General features: G+C 38.0%; 2 protein-coding genes and 2 pseudogenes across 2 annotated transcripts; 3 read left to right on the forward strand and 1 right to left on the reverse strand.

The window, feature by feature from the left end:
• Positions 1-682: 682 nt before the first annotated feature.
• Positions 683-3,048, forward strand: LOC113332107 (origin of replication complex subunit 2-like). The gene is made up of 6 exons (XM_026578785.1): positions 683-831; positions 942-1,048; positions 1,331-1,463; positions 1,552-1,846; positions 2,362-2,589; positions 2,694-3,048. Exons 1-6 carry the CDS (start codon positions 697-699, stop codon positions 2,888-2,890), a joined length of 1,095 nt encoding a protein of 364 aa, XP_026434570.1. The 5' UTR covers positions 683-696; the 3' UTR covers positions 2,891-3,048.
• Positions 3,049-3,823: 775 nt separating this feature from the next.
• On the forward strand, positions 3,824-5,229 carry LOC113297487 (annotated as a pseudogene).
• An 87-nt stretch (positions 5,230-5,316) lies between these two features.
• Positions 5,317-6,455, forward strand: LOC113297497 (annotated as a pseudogene).
• Positions 6,456-6,540: 85 nt separating this feature from the next.
• On the reverse strand, positions 6,541-10,344 carry LOC113297478 (uncharacterized membrane protein At3g27390-like). Its single transcript, XM_026545963.1, has 9 exons — positions 9,816-10,344; positions 9,532-9,640; positions 9,241-9,436; positions 9,006-9,139; positions 8,029-8,317; positions 7,834-7,940; positions 7,583-7,748; positions 6,969-7,417; positions 6,541-6,876 (listed from the first exon to the last, which is right to left on the reverse strand). Exons 1-9 carry the CDS (start codon positions 9,898-9,900, stop codon positions 6,723-6,725), a joined length of 1,689 nt encoding a protein of 562 aa, XP_026401748.1. The 5' UTR covers positions 9,901-10,344; the 3' UTR covers positions 6,541-6,722.
• Between the last annotated feature and the right edge of the window lie 2,107 nt (positions 10,345-12,451).

Consider the following 12,451-nt stretch of genomic DNA (forward strand, 5'->3'; position numbering starts at 1 on the left):
CAACGCATGTATATATGTGACAAATTAAAGTTCATCAGAAATTGTAGATTTGTATACGGGGAAGTAGATAGTGCTATCAAACTTCCAGTTTGAAGATTTCCTTTACAGAAAAACTTGGATGAAATATCTACCTAGCAAGTTTATATTAGAATTTTAGTGTGGATGCAGTCCGCTTTTCTTGGTCGAAGGTTCAAGTCTTTCGGACCAGCATCTTCATATATGTGGATTGATTGCCAAATTACAGACTTGAATATATATATATTTCTCTTTATGATCTGTACAGTGCAATGCTATTTCAGTGCATCTGATTTAAAAATGTACGTGTTCAACATAAGAATCATTAATCCAAATGTCGTACCTTAATCCAACTTCTGAAATAACAAATTTACAGAGAGCAATTAAACTGCTAATCTGATGCGCTGATTCACAAAGCAATACCAAAATCAAGATTTGATGCATGCACAAAGGAAAACAGAATGATAGGTGCATCGCGCATGCATCTGGACTAGTTTAATTCATAATAGCAACAAGCCCATATTTTATCCCCTCTCCCTGACTGTACCGACTTTTCAAACGGGTTTTACCCTCACCCATTGGGTCTTCAAAAACGCGCGGGAAAATAAATAGCTAACTAGGGCACATCCCCTTTTTTTTTATCACCACTCATCGCTGAATACCTCTCTCTGCTTCACAATCATGGATATCAACGATCTAGACGACGATGAGGAGTTTGGATTCTCCAGGAATTACTTCCTAGCTAAAGAAATGCGCGGATCTGGGAAGAAAAAATCTGCCCAGAAATTATCTGACATTGATGTTGTTGATGAGCAGGTCTTTACCCTCTTTTTAATTTCTGAACTATTTTTTTATGCTAATGTTTTTATTGCTAATATTTATCTGTGGTTATGATTAGTGATTTTTTTCTGGGAACGAATGTGCAGGAACTGAGAGTTGCAGTTTCTAATATTGAGACTAAACATGAGAAAGAGATTAATACTTTGCTAATTAGTTACAAAAGCTTATACCCAAAATGGGTTTTTGAATTGAGGTATAAAGTTCGATTTTCTTAGTTTTAATATTGTACATTTGATGTAAATTTGAGTTTTATGTGGTCAACTCAACTGTGTTATATATCCCCATTTGCACCATGAATGTACAAACAAGAACTAGTGCCATCCTAGATTCCCTGGTAAGTGGGGGTAAATTGCACCTGGATTCGACCTCCTCTCTTGTCTGTTTTGCGCTGGTGCACCTGTATTTCTTTCTTGGGTTTGGAGTGGGGGTCGAGGGGATTGTTAACATTTTTTATGAAATTGGTAAAATGTTGTAGGTGTGGCTTTGGTCTTTTGATGTATGGGTTCGGCTCTAAGAAGGCTTTGCTTGAAGATTTTGCTTCTACAGAGTTGACAGATTGTGGTGTAATCGTTATCAATGGCTATCTTCAGTCAGTCAATGTTAAAAATGTATTACATTTGAGCATTTAGGAACCAATATATGTTTGTTTCGTCAAAGGGATTTTTCATTTGATGTCTGCAATTCTTTTAAGTGTAGGTTGTGTCCACCCTAGCTGAAATTCTGTGGGAACAGCTAAAGACCAGACGTAGGTCTTCTGCGGGTAGCACATCTAAAGTTCAACAACCTTTCAGTTCGCAATCCATGGAAGATCTTCTTGCATTTTTAGACGGTTCCAACGCAAAGGAAAATGACTGCTTTGTCTGTGTTGTTATACACAATATTGATGGACCTGGGTTGCGAGACAGTGAAACACAACAGTATCTTGCACGACTTGCAAGCTGTTCCAATGTTCGTGTGGTTGCATCGATAGATCATGTCAATACAGCACTGTGTAAGAATTCATTTTGCACTATGTTTGTGTGCTTTTCCCATTTTCTACAATTCATTTTATACCAAATCTAACAAGCACTTGGAGTTGGGATCCCAAATATATTCACTTAACATATGCACCTACAATCTAGAGTCTTTGACAATTCTATTTATATTCCTGTTAAAAGTTATGCCTTAGGTACTACCTCCAATCTGACTTTCTAACTCCATCACATAGATTAATTGGCGTCTAGAAGTTTGTACATGTAGCATCATTTGTTGGTTTGCATGGCCGTTTATCACTGGTACAGTATAGTGGATCTTATCATTATTGGTGGTCAGTGTTTCCTGTTTCAGAATGTTGTAATTGGGTTGTTTTGGTTTCCCGACAAACCAGAACATTTATTTAATGACGTTTGGAGACGTAGTACACGAGGTTAGGGTACAGTCTAACTACCGCCTAGAATTAGTGGTTCTTAAAGTATTAATTGCCTCTATTTCCTTTGTTGATTGAGTGAATGTCTGTTTTGCTTCCAGTATGGGACAAGAAAATGGTCCACACACAGTTCAATTGGTGCTGGTATCATGTCCCGACCTTTGCACCATACAAAGTTGAAGGGGTGTTTTTCCCCTTGATTCTTGCCTGTAGTGGGACAGCCCAAAATGCTAAAACCGCTGCAATTGTACTTCAGAGTTTGACACCAAATGCGCAGAGTGTGTTCAAGGTTCTTGCTCAACATCAACTGGCCCACTCCGATGAAGAAGGTAAGCATTTTGGTGCATAATACTTCTATGCTACTAATTTTCCATAGAAAGGTGAGATTGAGATTTACTGTTTATTGTCCTAATATACCTGTTTTCTTTCTCAGGAATGCCAATAAACAACTTGTATGCAACCTGCCGTGAACGTTTTCTAGTTAGCAGCCAAATGACGCTGAATTCCCACTTGACGGAGTTTAAAGATCATGAATTGATTAAGACTAGAAGACACTCCGATGGGCAGGATTGTGTTTACATTCCTCTTACATCTGAAGCAATTACAAAGCTGTTAGAGGAGATTGGCTGAATTTGTTTATCTGTGAGTACATTTTACACAACAATATAATCAGGCTCTTCTAGGAACTAGTAAATTTGTTTTGTTCTTTGTTTTCAAAACATGGAAACTGATGACCTGCCTCATAATGTACACTTGAAAAAAGTACAATTTGATAGACTAGTGTTTGTCAACTATGCATCTTTACTATACTACTGCAATTTTTTGTTACGGCCATCTTTCACTGAAATATGGTCCCCTTAGTCTTAAAGAGAAAGATGGGTATATATCATTGCACTTGTTGAGATGGCAGTCAGTCGATTTCAGTTATTTAGTATCAATTGGCATTGCTCCAAGCCTGACACTCCCCAACTCTGGCTTGTGTTAAAAAAAAATGAACCATTTTTGCCATAAAAAACAACAGTAAGAGCTGCCAACCACCATTTGTACAGGGACAGCTCATGAAACATTTCGAGGATTGTTTTGTTGAATCCTGCCTTTGGCTAGGTGGAACTGATTATTCTGAGGTGAACATAATAGATATGGAGGGAATAGTTGGCATGTTCTTCGCTACTGCGTCCCCTTTACAACAGGGTCTGTGACGACCCGCTTTCAATCCTGTGTGGCTAACAAATCTTTTGAGATAGGGTTGCCAAGTTGTGGTTTTTGTAAATAACAGTTTTAGTTGGAGATGGTTTTACTATGAACCTTTGGACAGGAGTGCCTGCAGAGGGGTTTGTGGAGTTCATGGACTGCTGAAATGGGTCATGTGTCCCATGAGTTCCTTATGTCCAATGTGTTCCATGAAATTGATGTGCACATAATGAAACGCGGTTTGTCTTGTAGGAATCAGGTCAAACAAGGATTGAATCTTGAATACCAGCACTATACATTAGACTTCAAATCTTGAATAGATAAACATGATATACTCTATATATTCTAAATGTTTCCTCACAGCAGGCAAAAGTAGAATTCAACAGTAAATTATTCTACTAGCCACTAGAAAAAGAACCATTTTACAGCCAATGAAACCCCATAAAAGAAAGCAAAATATCAATCAATTTCACATCTTATGTTTGCAACGAGATTTGCACGTTGACTTTGTTCAATAAGTATACCAATCCCATTTAATCATCTTTGATATTGTTCTTCTTCTTTTGTACATAACAATGGAGGCAATTAACTCTGGATTAGCTTATGAACTTCTACCTTATTTGAGGGTGTATAAAAATGGTCAAGTTGAGAGGCTATCGCATTACCGAGATGAATTTGTTCCTCCATCAATTTTCAGAGATTTGAAAATGAGTGTTTCGTCAAAAGATGTTGTAATTGTACCTCAAACTGGTCTGTCTGCAAGACTATATCTTCCCAAGTCAAAATCACCCACACAGAGGAGCCGCGGCAGAAGAAGAAGCTTCCCCTTCTCGTTTATTTCCATGGCGGAGCATTTTGCACCTATTCCGCCTTTAATCCTAGATACCACGATTACCTAAATTCTTTAGTTGCAGAGACAAATGTTGTTGCCGTCTCGGTGGAATACAGACGAGCACCAGAGAATCCTCTCCCTGTGGCTTATGAAGATTCATGGGCGGCCTTAAAATGGGTACTTTCTCACTCTCTGTCTGATCAACAAGGACATGAGATCTGGTTAAGTGATTGTGCTGATTTCAATCAAGTTATTTTGGGTGGTGACAGCTCCGGTGCTAATATCGCACATAACATGGCAATTCGTGTTGGAATTACACCTGAGCAAATTTTCGGTTTGAAGCTTTGGGGGGTTGTTTTAGTGCATCCTCACTTTTGGGGGATGGAACCAATTGGTGTAGAGAAATTAGACATGGATTTGAAGCAAAGAGTAGACAAGCTATGGCTTACAGTTTGTCCAACAACAACAATCGGTAATGACGACCCATTGATCAACCCTGCAACTGACCCAAATCTTTCGAGCTTGGGATGCAACAAAGTGTTGGTATGTGTTGCAGAGAAAGACTTATTGAGGGACAGGGGATGGTTTTATCATGAGACACTGAAGAAAAGTGGTTGGGAAGGTGTTGTTGAGATTATGGAGTCTAAAGGAGAGGGTCATGTTTTCCATTTGCATGACCCCGGTTCTGAAAATGCTCTGAACATGATGAAATTCTTGGTTTCTTTTATGCATCAAGATAACTAGAAACTGATTTCAAAATACTTACAGTTGATCATCTGATACATATATAGATTCTCAATTGTTTCTTCTACTTTTCTTGCATCATTTTTCTCCTATGTGCTTTAATCAAAGCCCATTTGTTGGGCTTGAGAAAATTTGTTCATGTAGTTCACTTTTTTCTAGAAGATTTGCTCAGATCAATAAATGACCACTATAATATGTGCTACATTACAGCGGCAATGACATGACAGCTTTTATATCGCTTCTTCAACAGCATTATCACCTGACCCCACTTTCTTTAACATAAACTTAATCCAATCAGATCCCATCTAGTAGTTTCTTTCATTTCGTTTCATTTTTCTTCATTTTCTGTGGAAATAATGGAGGGAAGCAATGAATTGGCTTATCAACTTCTACACTATTTGAAGGTATACAAAGATGGTAGAGTAGAGAGGTTACCAGGTTACCAAGATGAATTTGTTCCTCCATCTATTGTTGAAAATTCAGAATCAAGCGTTTTATCCAAATATGTTGTAATCGTCTCTGAAACTGGTGTTTCTGCAAGACTGTGTCTTGCAAAATTAAGCACTCACCAATTGCAAGAGAAGAAGAATAAGCTTCCACTTCTCATTTATTTCCATGGTGGAGCTTTCTGTACAAACACTGCCTTCAATCCTAAATACCACAACTATGTCAATTCATTAGTTTCAGAAACAAATGTTGTTGCCGTTTCCATGGACTATAGACGAGCCCCGGAGCACCCACTGCCCATCGCCTATGAGGATTCATGGACTGCCTTACAATGGGTACTTTCTCATTCTACTTCTACCACTAGTAACGGGCAAAAACCTGAGACATGGTTGAATGAGTATGCGGATTTCGATCGAGTTTTCTTGGCTGGTGACAGTGCAGGTGCTAATATCGCGCACAACATGGCTATTCGTGCTGGGATTAGTTCTGAACACATTTATGGCTTGAAAATTTTGGGAGTTGTTCTAGTGCATCCTTACTTTTGGGGGATGGAACCGATTGGGCTGGAGCAAAAAGACAGAAGTTTGAGGGAAAGAATAGATAAGCTATGGCTCACTGTTTGTCCATCGACGACAGGGAATGATGACCCGCTTATTAACCCAGCTACAGACCCCAATCTTTCGATTTTGGGATGCAACAGGGTGTTGATTTGTGTTGCAGAGAGATTTGTTGAGATACAGGGGACTGTTTTATGGTGAACTACTGCGGAAGAGTGGGTGGAAAGGTGTTATAGAGACTATGGAGACAGAAGGGGAAGGTCATGTGTTCCATCTGTTTAACCCCAGTTCTGATAATGCTGTGAACATGCTCAAAAGGTTGGCTTCTTTCATCAACCAAGATGATTAAGTTCTAAAAAGAACATGTAAATTTGATTTTGCTAATCAACTAATAAAATGAAAACAAGAACCGCAGATTCCCAGTGTCTCTCCGTTTGTTCACCTTTTCTTTTGTGAGTTACAGGCAAAAGTTGAATTCAACCACTTGACAAAAAGCTAACCAAACCAAATTTCCGAAAACAAAAGCTTTACTCTGACTATGAAATTACAAGGCTAATTTTTCTGATCGAACTGAAATTACAAGGGTAATGGAAGGATATCTTCCCCCCTCCTTACAATCATATAGAGGAGACCCCAAAAAGACGGACCATTTGTAAGAATATGCACAAAATTATCTGAGTATGCTTTCACCCTATACAAGCTCTATGGAAGCAGCTGATCTCGGAGACATGGATCCTATTGAACTGCTCTTCTCTAAAGAATAAGCGACCAAAGTTTTCACTACACGGCTGAATCTTCTTCTATAGGTTGGAAACTTTGATAAACTTCTCGTCATTCCCATCAGCCTGCAAGTACATCATTATCCACCAGTAACATGAGAAGAAGAGGCGTTAAAATTTTAAATACACAGTTTTGAGGATGTAAGAGTAGTCCTTACCTTCTGCTGATACCTTGAATTTGAGCAGTCCTTAGAGCATCCTCGGGAACAATACTGCCGTTGTCCCAAGTTTCCATACGCCGAGTATCAGTACCAAAAAGAACAACCTTCTCCAAAAACCTTAACTCCCCTTCTGAGAGATTTATAACCTTAATCTGCTCCTTCAAAACTAAAATAGGAGAAAAAAACCATTCCAGTAGTCTGTCTTGGGGAACATTTAGATGGTTGACTTCGATGCCGTCAAGCATTAACAAACCTCCTGCTCCAGCTGCGATAGAGTCCAGGAGAGTCCGCATTAATGAATAGCTAGGAAGGCCAACACCGACAAGGGTGATATCAATACTGCCCTTCACCCTGGACCATTCATCAAGGTCAGCTGGCAATATAATGTTAGCATCCACCAGTTCCTTTCCCCTCAGTACACAAGACCTCATAATGTGTTCCCATATCTATTGTATTTGAAATATAAACCACAACCAATATTATTCGTCGGGTAAAAAAACACAATGTTGTGGTAGTTATTATTTAATGATAAGCAAATGGCATCAGTACAAAAGTTATCTCTGATGGCATTACATAAGAATATACATGAAACTGAGAGAAGTAAAGCATACCTGCACCATTTTTACTTCTTGTATTGTCTCCCTAACGGATCTCGATGGTGCTAAATTTGCAATAAGCATTGCAGGTGCTTCTGTAACAGCAATGAACTTGCCAGGACGGCTACTTCCGACGGAAAAATCTCCTGCGTGAGAGGACTTTTTCGACCTGTACCGGGGCCTGTGTTGAGCAGTGACATGGGCAATTAAAGAGGGAACTTACAAGACAGTTCCAAAAGGAAAACAAATAGTTCGCAGAATTTTACTTTGGAAATATGGACCCTTCTCTTAGGTAAAGCAAATCATTTGTGTACTCGTCGAATTCCGCAACCATGGCAACTATATAAGCTAAACCTCTCCTGAAAGATCTTTCCTACACCATTGAACAGACTGGAAAGTTGAGCTTATTACAAGGAATACTGACTGTTAAGTAAGAAATGAGAGCTGAAGCTAGAATAAACCTGATATACAATAATTGCTCCATACAACCCAATGAAGATGCTTGAGAAAACAGACAATAAGATGCTCCCAACAACAATAAGTGGCCACAGAAGGATTGCTAAACCGGCAATAGGTATACAAGCTGTTTCAAGGAAGGGGCCTTCTCGGCTTACTAGGTCATGTAGCAACCTATACCAGCCCATGATAAGCAGGTACGGACTCTTTATCACTGCAATGATGGTATAAAGAGGAATCTCTATGATGAGTCCCATCAACCCCACGATGATACATGCGGGAACATGTACTGACCTGCACAAGGTTTCAAGGTGAGGGTGCGAGTGAGACTAAATCCTTTCAGCACATTGTTTGTACTGATCATAATGCAAATATAGCTCTTATCAACAACCATTTCTCTTTTTCTCAAACCATAATAAAATGATGAAAGAAGAAACTCAAAACCAGACACAGCCGAAAATCAAAGGGTATCCTCCTAGCAGAAGTTATTTGAAATAACCAACACAATGCAATCTATTGACTACGATTCCCAGACAGGCTAACACCCTACGCAGCATACTTCTGGTTCCTTTACCAACATTATATCGAATAAAGATGACACCATTCTATGGATTTGGGATCTGTAGATTCTGTATCCACGTCATAGATAATGGATTAGTCATCTGTACAAAGTTTGATTCTGTGCGAATTGAAAAATAAATATAAATTCCCCTTGAACTTGCATATCTTATAGAGCATATTATAGTACTCCTTGACTTGTCACCCATTAGTTTTACGAAACATTCCAAAGTCAGATTCTTCGCCATAAGGTCCAGACTGTCCAACAGAGAGGTCATAGCAATTTAAAAATAATTTATTGACCCACTTGAGACAGCCAGAAAAGGAATTTTTCTAATTGCATCTTCTCAAAATGCTAACATCTGTACATTCTCTTAAAGTTGAATTTTCTATAACAATGAGTAGATTGAGTAGACATACATACCTCAGAGTTTGATGTTCGTCTGAAATAGATGCTTCCCTCAACTCCTTCAAGTAAAGTGGGTATGTATGATAACACATATCAGCAAAATCTCTGACAACTGTGCAACTCCCTTTGACAGTACCCCAAGTTCCATCCTAACCAATTGACCAATTTCTAATGTAAAATCTCAAACAGAATTACTACTACAAAAACTACTGCAAAAGGGGCAATTGCCAATTGAAGTTGAAAGTTTTACCACTAAGCAGTGAAAATATTTCCTTGATTCACTGTCTTGTCTGAAGGCCTCAAAAGTTGATACCCAAGGTGTGAAAAAACCATATCCCAATCCCACAATTACAGTACCGGCAATTCCAAGAGCTAACCATAACCCAAATAATGCCGGTAACGTAAGCAAGAAAGCCACTTTGAGAGGTACATCTAACCGATTAGTCCTGCATGACAAAGAGATAAACCTCAATTTTGAAACAAACATCAACAAAACAGAAAAAGTTAATGAGAAGTACAGGAATTGGAGTAAGAAACTAACTGGGTAAGCGTATAGACAGTCCAATAAACTTGAGCAGGAAAGAGACCAAGAATCACTCCACCATTTCCAAGTATTAAGATTAAACTTGCAAATGGACCTACTAATACACCTGCGGATCAAAATTATAGCAAAACATAAGAAACCCTTACATAAAAATCAAAATTCAAGCAAAGAAACCCACAATCAAATTTCTCTAAAACTGAATTAAAATGTAGAAAAAAGGGTCTATTAGAAGACAAAAATTGGAAAAAAAAAAAAAAAAAAGAAAGAAATAAGGGTTTTACCTTTGATAGCACCCAGAACTAAAGCAGAACAAAAAGAAAAGATAACATAAACAATCTTCAACCAAACTTCCATAGAATTGAACATATTTTTTGGACCAGAGAAGTACTATTCAACTGAACCCACCATCATCTGAGAAACAGAAACTGATAGAAGAAGAAGAAGGTGATGGAGATTGTACCGGTCAAAACGTCACGATAAAATAGAGGGGAGAGAAACGTGAGTAACAAGAAGAAAAGCAACCAAACGAAGGAATGAAACGCTGTAAAGGACAATCAAAAATAAATAATTGCACTATTGATCGAGTTGTAATAACATATAAGCTACTATTGCTGCTGCCGCTGATGATTTGATTTGATTTGTTTAATTTAATGGTGTTTGCTTTGCCCCAGTTGTTAGCTGTGTATTTCTCTCTCTCCAGAACAATTGACTGTTCCTATGTTTTGGGTATCAACTTATATGCGGGTCTTATTTTGTCTCTTCGTCTATGATCTGTTCTAACAAAACTAGAAACGCAATCAATGAATTTTCATGTGTCATCCATGCCATCACGAGAAGACAAGACCAGACAGCAAAAGAGCTCCTGTTCGCTTATGTTGGCCCTACTGGAATTGCTTTTTGCGTGCCCCGGGAATTTCCATGAACATTGTTTACTCGTGGAGTTGTTAATATGGGAATTAATGCTCAGATTTATGTAAATTCTTTCTTCTAAATATAGCATGCTTCTTATTGAGCAAATACAGGAGTATACAATTTCTTGGATTTACCCGTTGGGTAAGATTTTTGGGTGATTCTTTGCAATGCAATGCTGAGACTCATTCTTATTTTGTTCACATTTTGTCCAGTTAATCAAATCTCAGTTAAGTTAATTAGAATTATTAAACCTCATTAGAAAAAGAACAGTCAGAATAATATCTAATCTAAAATACAAAGTGATACTGACCATTGTCATGTTTATAGAGGAATTTCCAAGTAGATTATCGGGGATGGTGAGTGATTCTATGCAGTGCACTCTTCTCCTTTGTGATCCAAACTATTATTCTATTGGGTCATTAACAAATAACAACCTAATAATAATCCTTAAATAAGCAACAGGTTATGAAATTTAGTAGTCAACGATGAAATCAATTGCAATACTAATTTGCCTACGTAATCAATAATTCTTGGTCAACCAACTTGAATTTCCCAGAATTTACCAACCACTCCTAAATTAAGCAAAAAAAAAATATTTAGTATAGAGCATCGTCTTCAACATAGGGTGAATCTTCTTTTTTTTAGTGACATAGGATTTGAGACTCCCGTTTGGCATAAATCCATCTCCAACAGTAGAGTCCTACAAATTAGGAGGGACCAATTACTAATTATGAAGGTGTTCAAGAAAGTGTTATTTACACCTCCGACTCCACCTCCACGTCATATTTTTCACTAATTTTCTATTAAAATTCTCTACTGTTGGAGATTGTATTTTAGATATGAGGTCCTATATTTACTATATGTGTAGACCCCATAAATAAAAGGACTAAATTAAAAAGCCACAAATAATTTTTTGCACCTTCTGTTGGAGATGCTCTTAGTGTTGTATATTTTGGGTGACTGAACATGAGTTCCTTTTCCCTATAGGTGTTGTCATGTTATTTTGTGACCGCTATGCTCACGTATAGGGCTGCATAACGGGTAGGGTGGGTAGGATATGGTCTATACCCGCCACCCTACCCGTTTACCGACGGTTAAGAAATTTTTTACCCGCCACCCTACCCGCCAAATAATGGATAGGGTAGGATACGGTTAAAAAACTGGCGGGTAGGGTAGGGTTGGCGGGTAGGAGTAGAGTATGTGCACTTCTAGGTAGGGTGGGTAGGATATGGCCTATACCCGCGACCCTACCCGTTTACTGGCGGTTAAGAAAATCTTTACCCGCCACCCTACCCGCCAAATAGTGGATAGGATAGAATACGGTTAAAAAACTGGCGGATAGGATAGGATTGGCGGGTAAGGATAGGGTATGTGCACCCCTACTCACGTATACATTTGTTTCTCTCAATCATAGTGGAAAAGGGCTGGTAAGTGAAGGTAACATTCACTTATACTAACACCTTGTTGGAAGACTATGATTATGGGTAATCCAATTCGTGGAATTGAATTGAAATCTAAAAAAAATAGCGTTCAGTTGAGGTAATCCAATTATTTTTGTTTTTATCCTGGAATCCAATTCCATTGCACTACTAGACTAATGTAATGGAAATTTATTATTTTGGAGGGAATTGGATTCCTAGGGATCAAAATTCTCAATTACGTATAGTTGATTTGGGTTGTTTGGTTCAAGGAATTGGTCACATCCCCGGAACTGTATTACCAAGAATCTAATTCCTTTAACCAAACATGTTGTAAATATGTTAGTGACATAAATGTATATCGTTATCCTATTGGATGACTTACAGCATGTTTGTTTTCTCCTCTATATAGGTATAGGGTTCTACATAGAGGTTTACCTCTATTTCTATATAAATACCACTACTTAGAGCCTTTTAAATTTATGTTTATTTAACCAATATCTAGTAACTCTATATTTATATTTAAATTCGTAAATTTCACATTTTACCCTTATACAATTCAAAAATTCCAAGATTCATTCCAAATC

This window comes from Papaver somniferum, chromosome 1, assembly GCF_003573695.1.
Source record: "Papaver somniferum cultivar HN1 chromosome 1, ASM357369v1, whole genome shotgun sequence".
Lineage (NCBI taxonomy): Eukaryota > Viridiplantae > Streptophyta > Magnoliopsida > Ranunculales > Papaveraceae > Papaver > Papaver somniferum.

Bases quoted from the DNA above. Each gene is read 5' to 3' on its own strand.
- LOC113332107 (XM_026578785.1), top strand. From the start codon at position 697: ATGGATATCAACGATCTAGACGACGATGAGGAGTTTGGATTCTCCAGG. The intron at 832-941 runs GTCTTTACCCTC...ACGAATGTGCAG, and splicing joins TTGATGTTGTTGATGAGCAG to GAACTGAGAGTTGCAGTTTC. The intron at 1,847-2,361 runs GTAAGAATTCAT...TTTTGCTTCCAG, and splicing joins TCATGTCAATACAGCACTGT to TATGGGACAAGAAAATGGTC.
- LOC113297478 (XM_026545963.1), bottom strand. From the start codon at position 9,900: ATGTTCAATTCTATGGAAGTTTGGTTGAAGATTGTTTATGTTATCTTT. The intron at 9,140-9,240 runs GTAAAACTTTCA...TCAATTGGTTAG, and splicing joins AATATTTTCACTGCTTAGTG to GATGGAACTTGGGGTACTGT. The intron at 6,877-6,968 runs GTAAGGACTACT...ATGTACTTGCAG, and splicing joins ATTCAAGGTATCAGCAGAAG to GCTGATGGGAATGACGAGAA.